Source organism: Notechis scutatus, chromosome 1, assembly GCF_049901735.1.
Source record: "Notechis scutatus isolate UNSWTSFEM ecotype Mainland chromosome 1, rNotScu1.2, whole genome shotgun sequence".
Classification (NCBI taxonomy): Eukaryota; Metazoa; Chordata; class Lepidosauria; order Squamata; family Elapidae; genus Notechis; species Notechis scutatus.
The window spans coordinates 281031165-281052710 of record NC_142009.1 but is presented as its reverse complement, the minus strand read 5'-3'; the positions used below and the strand labels follow the sequence as shown (position 1 = coordinate 281052710).

Genomic DNA, 21546 nt, shown 5'->3' with positions numbered 1-21546 from the left:
GTGTAACATTGTCAAAGTTCTGAAAAATGCTTTATTCAATAAACTCAAAATGAAACACAGGAAATGAAAGTCCAAGCCAATAAAGCACTCTCCCCGCTGTAGCTCTCATTCAATGAAGTTTTACATACATTTAGAACCTTTTGTGATTTTCCCACTCAAAATGTCTATACATCTAATGTCAAAAATACACAATAATATATTTACAAGGGGATGTAAATATGTCCTGCTTGGTAGACTAGCTTTATGTAAATGCAGACCATTTTGGTCAATTTTTTAATAACAAAAACTTCACTACTTGGCATTTATGCCAAAATAGCAGTGATAGTTTAGGTAATAAATAACATTCCACAGCAAAATTATAATATTTTTTGTTACTTTGGTAAACTTCTTGCCAAATTATGGGATGATGATACACTGTAATAAATACCCAAAAATCTCTTGGATCTGTAGAATACAATACCTCTCCCTACAATCAATGAATTACAATATCAGAATTTATTGGGATCCTATTTCAAATCAGTTTAAGTTGTTGGGTAAGCTTTTTTCTAGCTAGTCATCTAGATCTGAAACTCAAAAAATTAGAATATTATGCAAAAGTCCATTTATTTCAGTAATGCAACTTAAAAAGTGAAACTAATATATGAGATAGACTCATTACATGCAAAGCAAGATAGTTCAAGCTGTGATTTGTCATAATTGTGATGATTATGGCTTACAGCTCATGAAAACCCCAAATCCACAATCTCAGAAAATTAGAATATTACATGCAATCAATAAAACAAGGATTGTGCATCAAAAAATATTGGACCTCTAAAAAGTATAAGCATGCATATGTACTCAGTACTTGGTTTGGGCCCCTTTTGCAGCAATTACTGCCTCAATGTGGTGTGGCATGGAAGCTATCAGCCTGTGGCACTGCTGAGGTGTTATGGAAGACCAGGATGCTTCAATAGCGGACTTCAGCTCTTCTGCATTGTTCAGGTCTCATGTCTCTCATCTTTCTCTTGGCAATGACCCATAGATTCTCTATGGGGTTCAGGTCAGGTGAGTTTGCTGGCCAATCAAGCACAGTAATCCCATGGTCATTGGACCAGGTTTTGGTGCTTTTGGCAGTGTAGGCAGGTGCCAAGTCCTGCTGGAAAATGAAGGCAGCATCCCCATAAAGCTTATCTGCGGAAGGAAGCATGAAGTGCTCCAAAATCTCCTGGTAGATGGCTGCATTGACTCTGGACTTAATGAAGCACAATGGACCAACACCAGCAGATGACATGGCTCCCCAAATCAACACAGATTGTGGAAACTTCACACTGGACTTCAAGCATCTTGCAGTGTGTGCCTCTCCATTCTTCCTCCAGACTCTGGGTACTTGGTTTCCAAATGAGATGCAAAAGTTGCTCTCATCAGAAAAGAGGACTTTGGACCACTGAGCAACAGACCACTTCTGTTTTTCTTTAGCCCAGATAAGACGCTTCTGATGTTGTTTGTTGTTCAAGAGCGGCTCGACAAGAGGAATATGACATTTGAAGCCCATGTCCAGGATCCGTCTGTGTGTGGTGGCTTCTTGATGCACTGAATCCAGCCTTGGTCCACTCCTTGTGAAAGTCCCCAACACTTTTGAATGGCCTTTTCCTGACAATCCTCTCCAGGCTGCGGACATCCCTGCTGCTTGTGCACCTTTTTCTTCCACACTTTTCCCTTCCACATAACTTTCTATTAATGTGCTTTGATACAGCACTTTGGGAACATCCAACTTTGTTTGCAATTACCTTTTGAGGCTTTCCCTCCTTATGGAGGGTGTCAATGATGGGTTTTTTTGCACAACTGTCAGGTCAGCAGTCTTCCCCATGATCGTGATTCCTACTGAACCAGACTGAGAGACCATTTAAAGGCTCAGGAACCCTTTGCAGGTGTTATGGCTTAATTAGCTGATTAGAGTGGGACACTTTGAGCCTAGAATATTGAACCTTTTCACAATATTCTAATTTTCTGAGATTGTGGATTTGGGGTTTTCATGAGCTGTAAGCCATAATCATCTCAATTATGACAAATCACGGCTTGAACTATCTTGCTTTGCATGTAATGAGTCTATCTCATATATTAGGTTCACCTTTTAAGTTGCATTACTGAAATAAATGAACTTTTGCACGATGTTCTAATTTTTCGAGTTTCACCTGTACATTCTGTCAAGGCAAGTAAACTGTGATGGCTAAGAATGCCAGAAGTGTGTTGCATTTATTTAAAGGCAATCATTCTCGTTGAGTTCACTGCTTGCCTTTATACCAACTTGAATAGGCAAGTTGTTGCTATCTTACTTATGTTTAGGTGACATAAAAGATTGCAAAAAGGAATTGCCAGCATTGTTACAGCTAGCTACATGGTACACTAATATTGCAGCCATGTTGAAAAAGTGAGTGAGGAAAATCCTCAGGAATGATTCACACCCTGGTCAGCAATTCTTTACTCTCCTACCATCAGGCAGGAGATATAGAAGCATAGCCAGCTGAACGAATAGGCTGGAAAATAGCTTTTATCCATGGGCTGTCAGACTTCTGAATGCATCATAACACCACAATTAAGTTTAATATGATAGACTTGCAGGGCCAGCGCAACGTGCAACATGTTCATACTGGTGTAATGTAATATAATGTTATATACATATAGGTATATGGGAATGTGTGCTAGTTATTACTTATTTGGGTTTAGGGATTCTATTTCTTTCATTTATTGAGTTATTGAGATGTATTTTGTGTTTCGGTGGGTGAGCTGCACCAAGGGAGGCTCCATTCAATTTCAATGTACACATGTTGGGCATTGACAATAAAGTTTTGATTTGAATTGAATTTGATTTTATGTTACGTTTGGCAGGTAGTAACCTTCTTCTAATATGGTTAATTAGTAGTCAGCATGGCCCTTTGTGAAGTTTGAGCCTACTTAAGATCTAAAATTACAAGTATTGTAACTGAAAATTCATTGTTTATATTTAAATACCAGAAAAGAATGTGAAAAATACCCTATGGTATATTTAAGGGCAAATTCAATTTATCCTTTATGTTTGCTTAATTATTAATGAAGTTGGTCATTGGTTGAAAGCTCAACAAACCATGTGGTAGTGAATGTTTTGGAGACTGAATCACAGCCTAAGACATAATTGTTCATTTTTAAGAAACCTTGATCTCTTTGGCTTTGAAGCAACCATGCTGCTTATCTACTTTATGAAACAGTAGAGATATTAACTAGTTTTCTAGCTTTTTCAAGATCACAGCCATGTCAGGAAAAAAAAGACAATAATTCATAATTGAGTCAAAATGCTACTACCAATTTCTCAATGATTTTGCATGCATTTGGTCTTAGGAGCAGCATTATAACCCAATATACTAGAACATAAATGAAACAGTAAAATGATGAAAATATAATTAACAACTTTCTTGTGTAATTTCAGTTATCCAACTAGATAATTTTTCCTGAAATCAATGCTATCATTTGAACTACACTCTATAGTACAAATAAGTCATATAAATCTAACTGTTGTTCAAATGTACTTTGGCTATCTTAGCCATACATTTTGTTGTATGGTTTTCATATGTTTTTTTATTGTTCTTAAATAAATGTATTGTTTTGTGTTTTAATATTTTTTTTAATTGTGAGCAGCCCAGTCATATATTTGAGATGGCAAGCTATATCTGAAACAAACAAACAAACAAACAAACCTAGAAGTTTAAATAGTAATACTTCTTGGTTTTGCTTTTGTTTGCATATAGAGGCAAATAGTTTCTAGGGAAGCTCACTGCAACTGATACATAAATCCATAACTGAATAAAAGGAAATAAGGTAAATCTTCAGTATGCAATTATTCCAGTAAAATGAATGCATTTAACATATGGAAATATCTTAGCAGTTCAAAATGTAGACACAACAGCAAGTTTAGAAAATCAATGTATCCAAGATTTATTCAATATATCCATGAGCTAAATATATAGAATAGAGTTTAAATGTGAATTAGATTTGGTCATAGTCAAGATGATCTGGTCTGGGAATATTTGGTTCAGATTTTCATTTCCCTGGGACATAAAACTATATGTACCAACAACAACTCCCAAAACAAAACAAAAAAGCAGATTACCCATAACAATAAGGAAACTTCAATCCAAAAAGAGATCACTCTGGCGGAAAAACAAATCTGGTCACGTTGCCAATTTCAAAAGCCGATACAAAAATTTATGCCACCAGATAAAGACCGAATGCATCAATTATCACATTAAACAAGAGGAAAACCTTCTAAGCACCAATTCCACCCGTGCTTTTTACAATTTTGTAAACAACAAACTAAAAGACTCAAGGTCTATCCCACCCTTGATAGGACCTGATGGTAAAGACTGCAACGACGACACCATTAAAGCCAACATCTTTAACACATTCTTCGGCTCAGTATTTGTAAACAGCAATGGATCATGCCCAGTATTTCCTAGCCGCATACCACAGATAACAACAATGATCTAATACATATCGATTTTACAGAAGACAATGTTGAAAAAGCACTACGCAATCTAAAACCATCTCTATCTATTGGACCGGATGGAATATGTGCCTACTTCTTAAAAAAGCTATCCACTGCCATAGCCAAACCTCTAAGCATAATCTTTGAAAAATCTTTCAGGACCAGCTCCTTGCCTAACCTATGGTCACAAGCCACAGTCATCCCCATCTTCAAAAAGGGAGACCCAAGCCTAGTTGAAAATTACAGGCCAATCTCCTTATGCTGCGTCACCTGTAAAGTCATGGAATCAATTATTAACCAATCCATCATCCTCCACTTAGAGACAAACAACCTACTCTCTAATAAACAATTTGGTTTCAGAAAAAAACTATCCTGTAATCTGCAACTCTTACACTGCAAAAACATATGGACGACACAACTCGACCAGGGCAAAGCAATAGACGCAATCTACATAGACTTCTGTAAAGCCTTTGATTCAGTGGTACACGACAAACTACTCCTAAAAATAAAATCCTATGGTATCTCTGGACAACTGAATAACTGGATAGAAGCATTCCTGGCAAACAGACAACAAATGGTCAAAATTGGGAGCGTCCTATCAAATTCTGTACCTGTCAATAGTGGTGTCCCCAAGGCAGTGTTCTAGGACCAACTCTCTTCATACTCTACATAAATGACCTCTGTGATCATATTAAGAGCAATTGCGTTCTTTTAGCTGATGATGTAAAGCTGTTCAATACCACAGACAATACTGCTACCCTACAAAAAGATCTTGACTATGTATCAGAATGGTCAAACAAATGGCAACTTCAAATCTCAACAAATAAATGCTCTGTCTTACATATTAGCAAAAAAAATAATCAGAAAATAAAATACAAGCTGAATAGTCAAGATCTTGTTGATGACCCAAGCTCTGTAAAGGACCTTGGAATACTCAACTCTAATGATCTAAGTGCTAGAGCCCACTGCAACTACATAGCCAAAAAGGCATTAAGAGTTGTTAACCTAATCCTACGTAGCTTTTTCTCTGGTAATATCACACTACTAACCAGAGCATACAAAACATTTGCTAGACCAATACTCGAATACAGTTCATCAGTCTGGAACCCACATTACGTATCTGATATTAGCACAATTGAGAAAGTCCAGAAATATTTCACAAGAAGAGTTCTCCACTCCTCTACTGCTGTAGAATACCTTATGCCACCAGACTTGAAATTCTAGAACTAGAAAACCTTAAATTACGCCGTCTTCGGTCTCATTTAAGCATGGTATATAAAATCATACATTGCAATGTCCTACCTGTCAATGAATACTTCAGCTTCAACCATAACAACACAAGAGCACACAATAGATACAAACTCAAAGTTAACCGCACCAAACTTGATTGCAGGAAATACGACTTCAGCAATAGAGTGGTCAATGTCTGGAATACTCTACCCAACTCTGTAGTTTCTTCCCCAAACCCCAAAAACTTTAACCTTAGACTGTCTACTATTGACCTCACCCCTTTCCTAAGAGGTCTGTAGGGGGCGTGCATAAGCGCACCAACGTGCCTACCGTCCCTGTCCTATTGTTTCTCTTATTCTTCTTTTATTTTTCTTATATGGACCCATTTCATGTATTCACAACTATGTATACACTTATACTTATTATCTTGTAAACAATTGGCAAATCAAATAAATAAAAAATAAATAAAGGACACGTCTAAACAAATTCTGCTCTGATACTCAAACTCAATGAAACCCAATCCAAACCGGTTTTTCTGGAATTTCAAAGTCCTTCAAGAGCAGCAACATAGCATGCACAGCATTTTTAAAAATTTCTTACACTTAAAAACTAATATATATTCTGTCATCCTTCTATTAATGACTGTAATATTTCATTTGTTTTAACTGATAGATTCCTACTTTTCTTCTTGTAATTTTTTTCCTTGTGGTTTGTTGTAATTTGATGCCTTACTATTTATTAAAAAAGCTTTGTAATTGAATGTGAATTGTGGAATAGTAAAAATTACAAACAAAGTTGCATCTGTACAATATTTGGAACTATTACTTCAGACATCAGGGATGCAGGGATTTAAAATGACAAAATCTTGAGACACCTTAAAAATGTAGGTTAGAATAATTTCATTGGTTACACTAAACCTTACCAAAAACGTTTTCACCTAGATTTGTCAGTTTTTAACATTATCACAATGTTTGCTGATACTGCTGGAAACCAACATCAATAGAATCAAATCAAATACATTGGAAGTAAAATACAATTGTGAATTTCAACAGCACCTCCAATTTCATTTTGACTAGCAAGACTAGGAATAATCATGAAGGATGATTCTATCAGAAGGCAACCAGTACTACAAGTCTTGATGGCTATATACTATCTACATATACAAAGTCAGTTTGGCCTGGTGAGTCTTGTGTTGCCAAATCAACATTTAAAAAGAGACTGAAAGGACAACCTGCGAAATTCGGTTATAGAGTGTGAGAGAAGCTTCGTTTAAAAAAAAAAAAGGCAACTATCATAATAGTTGTGAGAGAGATATAATAGAAGAAAGCTTTTAATCTCAATGCCAGCTTGTGACCTTCCAGGACATAATATTGGTCTAAAATGTTGGACTAGTTAGGCTTTTGGTATCTTCTTCTTTTCTTATGCTACCATGCTACAAAATTTCAAGTATTCATTTTTTAAAATTGATCAAATAAAGCTTAATAATAATTAATTAAATAAGTAACTATTAATAAGTTCAGAATTCATTATATGATACTACATAATGAAACTTGTTAAAGGAAATGGCAACTGTTACATTTAATATAGTTAACAATGACATCTAATGTTACATGACTAGACTTCTGCTTAGGCAATGGAATTTTCCCCTTTATTTCCCCTTCAAAAAGTGCTCTGGAAGATCATCCAAACATATGGATTTCATTTGGGAGAACACAGAGGGCTGCAGGCAGAACAGAATCTAATCTGTTGATGGATATTATTCCTTTGGTAGAAAGACCCTATTGAATATTTCCTTCTATCACATTATTGGTGGGGAACCCTATTAATTTAATTAGATATGATATAAAGATTATGCACAATACTTTTCATCATTTCCAAATATGAAGCAAAAGGCAAAAATTATGGCAACAGACTACCAAAATATTTCTTCTGGGTAATTCCATGTGTTCTGTTAAACTGTTCTGAAGCTGATGGTTTATGTAGGCTGAAGACTTTAGCTATGTTCTCTAACCATAAAGTTTTGACTGAATGCCAAGAAATCCAACTGAGTTTAATATTTTTCATTTGAAAATGAATGCCTGGTGAGACGTGTGTTGCCAAACAAACATTTAAAAGGAGACTGAAAGAACAACATGCAACATTGGTTTTATAAAGCTTGAGAGAAGCTTTGGTTTTTGGTTTTTTAAATAGGCACCTATCATAATTTATAAAGTGCTATATTCTGTATTAAGGACAGTCTTTTAAAATAAGGGATACCTTTAAAATAATGGACATCTGGCAGACTTAGATAAGCCAAAGGTTTTCTTTGAAATAAAATTTAACATAGAAAGAAAATTGGGTAAAATTCAGTTAACACATGGATTTAATAAAATACATGATGCCAGTATAATACAAAGTTCTTGATTGCAACAAGACTTCTGTAGAGTGAATTTCCAATAAATGCTAAATCTACCAGGGAATTGAGATAAAGGGGCTAAGTAAAATTGTGCAAGACTACAAATCTTGCATACTGATGTATAAGGAAAAAAAGTCTACATTCCTCTTGGATAAGAGGAAGGGACAATTCTAGAAAAATCCCAGATAAGAAAGTCCTGCTATATATAATCAATTAAATGCTACAAAGTGACACAACCATGTAAATCCAAGATCCAGAGAAAGCAGCAGAATTTATATGATTTTGTATAAAATTGTAGCCAAGATGGTTTGAAAAAAGTGCAAAATTCAAACAAAACCCCATGAAGCTTCATGGTGGATTATAGTTAAATTGATTAAATTGATTAATATATAAATATATATTACAGATTCTCTGACTTCAAAGAAGCTACAGGATTTTCATGAAAAGTATTCATGAATTACACTAACTTGTAATTGCACTAACTCAAATCTTATAGTAATGCTGTGCAGAAACTCTATTTCAGACTATTTTTACATATTCAAGTAACACATCTAAAAGACATCAGTGTAATTGAATGTAAGAATTTGTATTACATTCTTGCTGATAGACTCCTACATCCTCCTGTTTTGTTTACTTTTAAAGCTGATTATTGTCAAATCACTTGCACAGAATCAGAATATGTAAACAATTGAAGGAAAATAACTTCTAATAGGGGTCATTGTTTATGGCAAGGGTGAACTGGCAAAACAAGGAAATAGAAGCAGTCATCTCCTTCCTATGGATTGAATTGCTCTTCTGTTCATGGAATGAATCTCATTCAGAATTGGCTGAACAGGAGAAAAGAGAAATTTCTCTTTACCTGCAGTCTCTTATACCCCTTAAAATCGGCTCAAAAGATGTCAATGATATTGTTGAAAAGCACTGAAGGTGAAACCATGATAGCAATGACAATAGCACTTAGACTTATATACCACTTCATAGTGCTTTACAGCCCTCTCTAAGTGGTTTACAGAGCCACCGTATTGCCCCCAAAATTTTGGGTCCTCATTTTACCCACCTCAGAAGGATGGAAGGCTGAGTCAGCCTTGAGCCTGGTGGGATTTGAACTGCCAAATTACAGGCAGCCGACAGTCGCAGAAGTATACAGTGGGTTCCCCAAGGCGTGTCTAGGCCACTCTCTCTCTCACTAACGTAGCCTGCAGGGGGGGGGGGGGGGGGGGGGGGGGGTGGGGGGGGGGGGGGGGGGTGTAATTCACGGGAACAGCAAAGATTGCATTTATTTAAAAAAAAAAAAAAAAATTAAGGCTTCAACAACGGGATTTGACTCTGCGCCATCGAGGCTCAGTACTGGCTGACCCACACTCACGCGGGGAAGGTCATCTATTTTGGCATTTTATGCAATTTACCCATACTGGTGGGGGGGGGGGGGGGGGGGGCCATAACTCCCATTCTCAGGTAAACCTCATATGAAATTGAGAGAATGTGATAAATCCTGTCTTCACATTTAGCTATGCCTTAAACAAGTAAAGATTTAACAGTATAGATGTTATAATGATGAAGTAAGATTATAATTGGACAATATTAAATACTAAATATAGTTTTCAAAACAACATATTAAATAAGTACTTAAGAGAAACAGGATCATTATGTTGGAAAGGCTATTTAGGTTGCTGAAACCAACCTCTTGCTCAATTCTGGAATCTAAATTAAAACATCATTCACAAGTGGTTGTTCAGTCTCTGCATGATTACTCAATGATGAGTGTTTATTCATTACCTGAATAAAGGAATCAATTGTCATAGACCATAATAAGTAAAAGCAAAACAAAACAACAACAAAAACCTAATCAAGTGTGTGATGTGCTATTTCTCATTTGTATACTTGGGAAACCTATGTATATTCAGACACATATACATACAGACAAATAATGAATGCTTAAAGACAAATTACTGAACATAAAAAATAAAGCAAACCTGGAAGCAGAAGCCAGAATAAAACACTTGTGAGACTTGTATTTTATTATAGGAGGAAATTAAATATGGCTTTATAAATTAATTGACTAGTAATTAGTAGAAAGGAAATATTTACAGCAAGATGCATCCCATGCTTTAATATGACTCATAACCTTTCTTTAGCCCTGTGATTCTGACTTCTTAGTGATAGTTTTTCCTTCTGTGGAACAGCTTGCTCTGACTAGCCAGATTTTTCCCACCCTGTTAGCCTGCCAGAAAGACATAGAAAGGGAAGCATCTGGAGGCAAAAAGGATTAAATAATCCCTGTTGGGTGGTGCAATTAAGAAAAGTTTTGTTAGGTTATGAATCCTTTTAAATAATATTGTTTGATGTGAGTTGTTCACAAGTATTAGAATTGGGCAATATAGAAGTGATAGAAAATGAAGCAATCAAATGTTTACCTTATATATGTACATGCACATATTGAAGGAAGGTGATAAAAACTCAGCCTAAAGAGATATCTGTAATATCTGTAAACTGCCCAGAGTGACCTCCAGAGTAAGATGGGTGGTAGTTAAAACAGATAAATAAATTTATATTTATTTATAGGGGGAGAGGGGGAGGGAGGGAGGGAGAAAAGGGGAGACCCTTATCAGAATAGATTGATTTAAAGCAAGGAGATCTACAGAAAGAAAAAGCAAGTTGAAATAAATGATTTAGATAAAGTTACTCATTGATTCTCTTTATGGCTTCCAGGCTATGTTTAAATTTGCTCATTAGACTAGATTATTTGATAATTAAGACTATTTTAAATTACAAATTTGTTTCATTTAAATATGTCTTGCGCCTCTCTAGTAATGGTGTAGGTTTGACACTATATCTGAAGGGAAGGTCTTATGTCTTTCGTCTACCAAAGGGAAGTCTGAATGAGAATATTAGAGTTAGGGGTATTCCAAGGTATGGTATTTTTTATGATAGCAAATATATTAGAATGCTGCCTTCTAACAAGGGTAGAGACACGTGTGGTTTGCATGGATGCCAGAGTCTAGTACTATCTCATTAATTTTAGGATAAAATTATCTTTTCCCTATGGGTCTGAATCCACTGGTTTAAATCAACCTGCCTGACAAAAGCTAATAGCACATTGCAGCTTTTAGGTTTCTCTTTGAAGGGCTTCTTCTGATTAAAGTTTGAACATGTCAGCAGTCATCTTTAAGGAGAATATTTGGAATACTGATTTCAAAATCAGTCTAAGCCTAAAATCCAGTTCCATAGATTTATTTTTAAAATTGATATATGCATCTCTCTTCTCCATTACAATGGGGGAGGGGTGTCTTCAACATGATCAGATTGGACACACTAACCTCTACAGTCCTGCAGGGGCATTACAAAGTCCGATATTAGGAACAGTTTTTTGAAGTCCCCAAGCCACATGCTGCTCTGTGGCTCTTATCTTAAAGAACTATCCTGGTAGAGCACAAAAAATTAAAATTAAGTGCAACAGGAAGCCTGTCAGGTGATAAGTGAGTAGTCCTTAAGCACACTGTTCATCCTCACTTTTGCAGCTATATGTATAGAATATAGTCTGCACCTTCAAGACATGTTTGTGAAATTCACATATGACATCTTCATATGATTCAAAAGACAAAATATGCTAGACAATACAAACGTATAATTTTAAAGTTTTAATACAGTCCCCCCCCTCCCATCACAGGTACTTTTAGAAGTTTCCAAATTCAGGAGACTCAAAACCCAAGAAGGCCAACACAAGCCTCCTTGGACTTTAGGCAACCCATCCATAAGGACACTATGGATAGTGCTCACACACTTCCTAGATCTATTGCTGTTCCTCTTAGTAGTAGAAGCATTCCACAATCTTTGAGCCTTAGACTGCTTCCAATGAGTCTATATAGAATAACAGAAACTACCTTCCCTTTCACTCTAAGAACAACACCCTTCACACCTAGCTACTTTTCTGCTGGGTTTTTTTTTTTTTATAGTTGCTTGTTGCTGAGCAGCAATGCTGGGTAGGGAGAGGTCTCAAAGGGCGTGGCGGACCATGAGCCCAGGTGCTAGATAATTGTCAGGCAACCTGCCTTCTCAGAATACAACTTATGATTTAGAACTATTTAAAAATCTCAAGAAATTGTATTGCCATGTATGCATACTTAAGGTCTCTAATTAGAAATAGTAGAGACTGAAGCTAATCTTTATGTATGAAAATTTAAGCCACTCTAATTTGATTTTTCTACATGTAAAGTGCATCTAAAAAAGCATAAACTGTTTTTGAAAAAAATCCTAATCATATGAAGACTTGCATCAAAGATGTGAAAACTTTAATTTTTTGATATAAAATTCCTGTGCAAGTACATCAGATAGGAAAAAGACACTAGGTCTTTTTGTATTTATATTTAGTCCCGGTGTCTATAATTTTATCTCTTTAGTAATACTGAAGTTGTAAAGATAAAAATAGCTTGTTCATCATTTGAACATTTTAGATACATTCATTATTGGAAAACTGTCAACATAATGCCAATTAAATATATATTTATTTGGAGAAAGACACAAGAAAAAAAGAAATAAAATTAATATTATCATGGGAATTTATTTCAGACTGCCTTAGTAGTCAGAAGATACAGATAAAGCCATTCTGAATTAGTTGACCAGTCTTTCAAAAAGATGTGCAACTGTGATAATGGGAGATTTCAATTATTTCAATTGACATCTGCTGGGAATCCAACTCAGCTAAGAGTCAGAGATCCAACAAATTCTTGTCCTCTCTTGTTGACAACTTCATTTGTCAGGAGGTAGATGCTAAAAGTAGGAGGCTTACTATCATGAATATAATCCTCATTAATAGGAAGGAATTAATTGATGAAATGAAGGGAATGGTACCTTGAGTGAAGTGATTACATTATTCTTGAATTTGTGATAGCCAGAAAGGAGAAACAGAGAAGAACCAGATCAAATTGGACTTTGAAAGAGGGGATTTAATGAACTCCAAGGGAAGATAGGTTAGATGTAATAGCATAAAATCTTGAAGGAGTAAATTATCCACAAAAAATTGGAAATTCTGTGAAATGGGGTACAGAAGGGTCAATCTCAAAGAATTTCAACAAAAGGAGAAATCTAAAGAATTCACTATGGGTACCTCTCTAAAACAAAACAAAAACAAACAAAAAAGAATATATGTATATATTATACCAAGCATCAGCCTCCATAGAAAAATTAACTGGATGCTATTTTCTTCCAAACACTTCCTTACTCATTTGATGTATGACCTCTGAACATTCTTAAATACAGTAACATCAAACATATTGTGATTGCCCTGAGATAGACCTATTATACACCCTCTATATACAAAAAACAGAGACATAATCAGAGAATACAAAGTCCTGAAAAATTGTAGGAATTCCTCACTATTTTTCCTTAATAAGATGGCAAAATATGGGATATAGTAAACTGACTCACAATTAGATGGTCTCATAATTGCCTGTATTATCATACTCAAAGACAGAATGTTAATAACTGCATTTTAATTTGTACAGAACTAAAGATCTCATTCTTATCAATGATGGTATAGAGTGTTTAGGAATATTTGCTAAGTTGCATAAAGCTAGCAGCATTAGGTAATACTTTAGAAAAGAGGCAGAGAAGTCTTGAGCAATGGGCTAAAATTAATAGGCTGGAATTTAGTGAGAGAAATGTAACATTATACACTTAGTTAGGAAAAATGAATGGTACAAGTATGAGGTAGGGAAGGTCTGGTTTGGCAGTAGTATATGTGAAGAAATTATAGTTGTTCATGTTTAGCACAAATTAAACATAATCAGCAGTATGGTGCAGCTGCTAAAAGGCAAATGTTATTTTAGGATATATTAACAGAAGCCAAGGGTCCAAATTAAGGATGTCACTTTTCCATTTTACTCTGATCTAATCATGCCCCTTATGCAATGTTTTGTGTAGTTCTGGATACCATAGTTGAAAAAGTTTTAACACTCACAATTAGTCAGGTTTGACAGAGTGTTATTCTCAGATGTGATTATCTCAACTATAAATTTATCATGCCTAATAATCAAAACCATAAATGACAATTTCATTTGCAAAGAGTCCATAAGAGACTTCCAGTCACTAAATATATTGTTTTTAATTGTTGTATTGTCTGATTATTTTATCCTGTTTCATCTGTTTGTAAGTCACCCAGAGTCATATATATGAGATGTGCTGCTATAAAAATTGGGTAAATAAGATGACTAGTTGGAACAAGTTCAGAGAATGTACTAAGAAGGTGAAAGATCTGAAAATCAAGTCCTATAAAGAACAGTTAAAGCATCTGTGTATGCTTAACCTAAGAAGAGACATCTAAGGGAAGATCTGATACCAGTCTTCAGATATCTGAATGGTTATCACACAGAAAAGTGAATGGACTTATTTCCTATTACCCCAGAACGCAAGACAAGAGACAATGAGCACCCATTAAATCAACATTTTTACTTACTAGATTTTTCATCATCAATTTTGCAATGTTTTTTTTTCTTTTTAGCCCCAAATTAGACAAAAATTTATCAACATATACTATGCCTTGGTTTTTAACATCATGAGAAATCATGCTTTCTTTAACACCGTGAGGAATTATACTTTTTGTTTGGTCTGGGGGTTAAGGTGCTAGGCTAGAAAGTGGGAGACTGTGACTCTACCCCAAATTAAAGGATTACAGGATTGTAAAAAAGGAGTTTTAATAAAGGCAATAAATAAATAAAATTATGAAATGAAGCACAATTTACTATTAATTATTTACTATTTAGTTATTAGATAAATAAAGTGATGCTGTTTTACCCCAGGAGCTCAAGGGGAGACAGACACACACACACACACACACACACACACACACACACACACACACACACGTGTCCAATATTACACACTGACCTTCAATAGTAAGGAACTCTGGTCCTAGTTCTAGTTTAACCACTATTCAATACTGGAATTATTCATTATACTAAGGCATAATCTAAAATTTATGAGGCATAAAGGAATGCATCATGTTAAAGAAAAACCAAAAATATGGTTTAGCAAAATATATGCACAGGTAACATAGAGTGAAGATAAAAAGACAAAGGGAAACACATGATTACAGACTGTATTAAATTCACAATATTCTATCCAATTATGTGAAATATATCTTCTTTTCCTAGCCTTCAGTCTGCATATATCAACCTGTTCTCTAGGTAGAGTTATATGGTGGAATGAAGGAGGAGAGAACAAAAGAAAGTTTGCTCATAGAAATACTGAAGTAGCCTATGATTAAAAAGTCATTAGACTAACTGGATAGAGATTTGCCTAAATAAATTCTTGAGTTATGAACTAATTCAGGAAATCAAAGCAGATATAATTTAAATAAAAGTCATGATTTAAATCACTAATTGGAAAGGTAGAAGTACTTAAATCACAATGTATTTATTTTCCAGAAAGAAACTATGACTTTAATTTGTAGTCAGAATGCATTTTCCTTTTTTGCTACAGTCTGATTTCATATTCTTCAGAATTCAGAGATAATTTTATTTTTAAAACATACACGAAATATGAAGAAATTAGTCATTTTTTTTACATTAATTTTCATTTTAAAAATTGAAATATGAACTTAGTACAAATCAAGCAGATACATGTGAACTCATTAGGAGTTAAGTCATCCCAGCTTCAGCTAATTGCTGTGGATGTTTGGAAAATAATTCTTTTATTATGTGCTTGGAGAACCACCATAACTAATCTTTAATTCTGTGCTTTTAGAAGGAAGTCAGTTACAGGTCCATTAATTTACTGTAGCTCTCAATATTTTAGTATCAAACAGCTCACTTAGAAATTATATCCTTGATTATATCTTTAAGTTATGTCCACTTGTTTTTACAAAATATTGAAATAAAAAAATTAAAATATTATTTCAACTTAAAATCATTAATTTAAACTAAAAAATATTTTTTATTATTTTTTAAATTAATCATTGATTTTTATGTCTGGCAAGAAACATTCTTTCTTATCAGTTAGCTTTAGCTTGCAATAGGAAACATTGAGGGCAGATATGACAATGGTTTACAAAATCTAAATTAGCAGAACTTGCAAGTATTTAAAATAAAAAAAATGAGATTTGGGGTGTGTGTAACAAAATATTTGAAAATAAGAGCTGTTAAACATTACAACAGTCTGCCTAGAACAGTGTTGGGCTTTTCTTATAGGATGTTTTGAACGTTAATTTAAATGACTACATGTTAGAAAAGGACCAGCAGATTCCCCTGCTGAATAGGGAGGATGTAATGTTGGACTAAAGCCTATTCCTATCAGGATATTGAGATAATATATGAGGATTTTTCTATTTCCTAAAACATACATAATTAAAATTCTATTTGACATTTTAATTAACATTTTTTATTATTTGTTTTCCTCAAGGACTTAATTAATATGTGTAACACAACAGTTTAATTTAGTGTCACTTTCTGAAAGTGAATTGAGTTACTGATACCACAGGGATTATCTTCCTAATTTTTCTATATTTCTATGACCAATATAGGATTTTCTTCCCATGTATGATATATTTACATATGTAACATATACATAGCCTTACTATTTAAATTCAGCACAGGAATTCCTTTTTATCCTCATCTAAAATTTACTCCGGTCTTAATGTCTTTGTCATATTTCAAGCTATTCATTTCATTGTGTTGGTACAGTATACTTAAATGCATTTTCACTTTTATATTCAAAAAATTGTAAAGATAAAAATCTATCCTAGTTACAGCAAACAAACACGAAAGTAACATGACAGTTTGTAAGCAGCTGTGACAATGTATTTTTATATTGAAAAATATTTGAATGCTATATATTATGAGAAAGATATGGAACCTTATAGCTAGAAGAAGCTTTTCATATATAAAGGGAGTTTTTAAATGAAAAGTAGATGCCTTTTCTGTATCTGTTGAACTACTGGAAATATTTTCTTTTATGAAAAACTATGCATTTAAAACTCACAGGTAATGGCTCGTTATTAAGTCATTCATGAGCTAATAGCATATCTTCTCTTGTGTAGTAAAGCCCCTGGACTTACACTGTTGTTATGTTTTATCTTCGTAGATTTCACCATGGTAACTATTTGAAACCACATTCCATTGTGGTATCAATCATGACAATGCAACATCCTTGAAAAAAGTGGTTGCAGCAGCATAGGCAATTACATTTTTAACAACTATTATGCCACTTCAATGATCAGATTAAAGTCATTATTTCAAAGATAAGTTTTCTAAACTTACCCCCCATAATAGCCTTCTCTTGGTTAAATTATTAATCATAAACTGATTTCTAATGAAAATTAACAAGGAAATGTAACCAGTATCAATATGATTAAGCTGCCCAGAGTCACTTTAATAGTAAAATGGGTGGCACATAAATTTATTTAATTTAAAAAAATGTGTTCTTTTTCTTTTTCTTTTGTTAAGCATGAACATAAAACAATTCAATTATTTTCTGGCCTAGCTGTTTTGGTGCTAAGGTTAAAAAAAACCTGTATCTCTGATGATAAAAAATATAACAAGGAAGACTACAATGGTTTTACTCTACCCAACTAGTTCCTGATTACAGTTAATGATTTTTCAAAAATATTATCACTTACACATTAGTCTTTCCGAGATTTCCTTAACTCATTGACTGGAATAGCTTTGCATACACAAAGGAGGTTTTATCTCAGCTATGTCTAAAGTCTATGACAAATGCTTAGCTAACATGGACATATTTTCAGAATCAAAGAAATGAGAAGCTCATGATGATTTCAGAAACAAAATGATCAAATTAAGCTACAATTTTCTTCATTATCCCACCTTTCTCCTCATCCAAAGAAAAATACTTATCTGTGATTGCTGATGTATCAACATTTAATTACAATAATTAAGTACAGGTTTTAAATGTTGTTTTGCTTTGAAGAAAGAGGCTTTTTAATACACATTTGTCTTGGAAATACAAGTATATCTAATATTATAACCATAATAACAATTTAAAAATGATTGCAAATAAATATTATGCATTTATTGCCAGAGTACGAATTTTCAGGTTACAGTCCAAATTCGCATTTATGTATCTAAGGCATGGAATCAGTCAGAACAAACATATATGTCTGTTTCTTTAAAACAAAAGCTTATATTTTGTGCTCTCTTTTAATGCAAGTGCATATTTTAAATGTGCTTCATTTCAATTTTTTAAAACAGAATTAAACTGAATTCAACTCCATGTATTCTATAATCTCCTTTTCCCCCCTCCCCCTTTCTTTTCAGGTTAGCAGTTTATTTCTGCATTAATCACCCTGACAGAAGCAAGGCAACTCAATTTTCTGCTTCTGTAGGTAGGCACATCACTTTCTGTACAGCACTAGGCATGAAAAGGGCTGCAGCTAAGCTTTGGTTACTAGTGTAATTGAAATGCTATCCACACTATAGGGTGCATTAAAGTCAGATAACGGCAGTTCCTGTGGCCAATTTAAGTAGCTTGACTTCCCTGGGAAAAAAAATTGCCTGACAGATAAGGCAGACAAACTGGCTAATTCTCCAACCATGTCTCTCATTGTGATCCTAGAAAAATGAGAAAAAAATGAATCACAGAACCACAAAATCAATTGACCCTCGGGTAGCTCATCAGGCAGCGAGCCTGATAAACCTAAAAGCTTTGTTAATGTCTGCCTGCCTGTATCCCACAGATAGAGCACTTTGTAAATGAACCTGCTTTGATAAATATATTAAGGAAAGCTGTGAATAAAGGCAGAGACTTCTCATTTGTAAATACAACCTCTGCTACATGGAATTAGAATGATAAAATGGAGTTCCATGTAATTAAGTTTGTATAAGGTCTGAAATCCGTGCAAATACTTTTCCTGAATTTTGAAAGAGAACTGTCAGTTCAATTAATCTGAACATCACCCCAAGAATGTACTGAACAAAATTAAGCTGCTGATAAAACCTGGGCCAGTATTTTGATAAGTAATTCCTATATCATTTCTTGGCCACTGTGATCATTTTATTTAATCCTCTACCACCACCACCCTCCTTAGTTATACACTAAGCCATAGACAAAAGACAGATGGTTCACATACTACCATATCAAAAACAAAAGTGGTAGAAGTTCTTTGCCTATGTAAAATATCAAAGTGAATATATTGCTATAAAGGATCATTTATAGGCTGAAATCTAAATCTCTATTCAACTCCTGAACAAAGAAATCTATTTAACAATTGATAGCATAAGACTGTCAAAACTATACATTTTTTCAGGTGTTTTCTCATGAAATAACATTTATAGGATTTGAACAGTTGCTGGAGACTTTGAAAAGAGAATGATCTTAAAAAGATAATTTACAGCTATTAGCTTTAGCTCTCTGTAAGTATTGTTTCAGGCTTAAGAGAAACCTGACATTTAATTGTATTGGTGTAGAAATAAAAAAAAAGAATAGCATTTTAGCCATGGAAATAAATATATTGTTTTAGAGTAACTTACCAGTTGTTTACTTGTAGAATTGTAAGTCCTGTGTCTTGGGCTAACTGTTTCTTCTGCTCCTCTGAAGGATATGGATGCTAATAAAAAGAAATGTTTTAATAATGAATCAGAACTTAAGAAAGATAATGCTTTAAAAATGAAAGCATCTTTGTTGTGTATACTCCTGAAGGTTTAATATAACTTCAGTTTATCACTTACACCTAATGACTTATTACATACACACCTAAATCATTCTTCAAATTTTCCTGTCCTGTGAAACATTATCAGATGGGCACAATAATCAAACAGTATCCATGTCATATATAAAATATAAAACATATATTTTAAATTGCACTATACATCAACTGCCAATTACTGGGTTCAGATATTGTATTCAAGCATGCTTTTGTTTATATACTTTACTCATTAAACCACAATTATCTAACTTGATACAGTATAACTTATTTTTAAATCATGTTTTTTAAAATACAGTGGCTCGATTCATATACATTAAGCCAAAACCAAACAAACCATATTATAACAAAGATCCCGGATCTCTAACTTGGTACTTCCTGTGACACCTATCAAATGATTTTAATAACAACAATAATATATCACAAAGCAAGTCAGAACAGCCTTAAGCACAATTTGTGAAGTCCAGTCTCTGAATCAGCAGATCAAAGACATGAAACAGCCACTATCCTAAGGACACTTAGACTTTGTATAAGCTTCAGAGCAGTAGTGGGATTCAATTTGTTTTACTACTGGTTCTGTGGGCATGGCTTGGGGTGTGTGGCAGGGGAAGGGTACTGTAAAATCTCCAGTCAGAGGTGGTATTTGCCAGTTCTCCAAACTACTCAAAATTTCCACTATTGCTTCTCCAGAACTGATCAGAACTCTGCTTCAGAGACAAGCCTCATTGATAGGATTTGATAATCTGTGATTATGTTGATCTTGATACAAATCACTCCTAAGCAAAATGGACTTCTGAATTATATGCACAGGCCCTAGCATACAACTTTTACCTTATATATGAATATGTTGTGATTGACAAAAGCATGGTCAGAGTGTCTACATCATATTCTCATGGTACAAAAAGTTTGGAACTTTGCTTGGCAAAATATGATGTGTAAATCAATCTAGGAGGAAAATCTGCTTTTCAGATGTGTATTATCACAATTTATTTATGTACTCCTTATCATATTGATGCCACTTACAATTGTACATTAGAGTTATTTGTATAGTATGCAGTTATCTTTGCATATCACAAAGGAAAATGTTTCAGAGAAACCACCATAGGAACCTGGCCAATCTTAAACTCAAAAGAGGTTGATGTCTAACCCCCCTGAAAAGATGCCTCAATGCTGACTGACTGACTGGATGGACAGACGGACGGACAGACAGGCAGACAGATGATAATTTTGAAAATGGCTATTTGTCATTGCAAATCAATACTGGATTACAGCCTGACCCAAGGGATGTCATAACAGTAGTATTAAATGTTTTTAAACATTATCACTTTTCCAGTTCTGAGGACTACTGTTTAATTTGTCTATGGCAAGGTGCTCTATATTTTAAGTTGAAAAGTTATATTCAATTCCTCTTCTTATGACTCATGATAGTCAACTCCACTGCAATATGTTGATACAGAATATATAGGATAAGAAGTCAGCTATTTATAATCATAAACTGGAATCTTTCCAAAAGTACTGCACTGAAATTGCATAATATTATAGGCCACAAATCTATCCTCACCCTTGATATAGTTCAGAGATTTGTAAGCATTTCAAGGAATTTGCCTAGGACACAATAGAGTGGTGTCCTCTTCTACCTTAAACCCTCAGAGTTCTGTATCTAGGGTGACTGAAACATAAGCAGTGCATTGTGCCCAGACATTATTTCAAGGGGATAGAAGGAAAATTCTAGATGGAAATAAAGTATAGCTGCATTGCTGTTTACCTGGCAGTATT

The 21546-nt window shown here is 34.2% G+C and overlaps 1 protein-coding gene across 11 annotated transcripts in view; it reads right to left on the bottom strand.

Moving 5' to 3' along the window:
* Positions 1–21546, bottom strand: part of MEIS2 (Meis homeobox 2) — a 223847-nt gene that overhangs the window by 56920 nt on the left and 145381 nt on the right. For 9 of the 11 annotated variants that reach the window (XM_087951748.1, XM_026664543.2, XM_087951752.1 and 6 more), the window contains one exon: positions 19598–19674. In XM_087951748.1, coding sequence (XP_087807874.1) covers positions 19598–19674 — 77 coding nt within the window. Of the gene's footprint in view, positions 1–17971; positions 18680–19597; positions 19675–21546 lie in introns of those variants that run through there. The other 2 variants (XM_087951753.1, XM_087951749.1) reach the window with 2 other exon arrangements.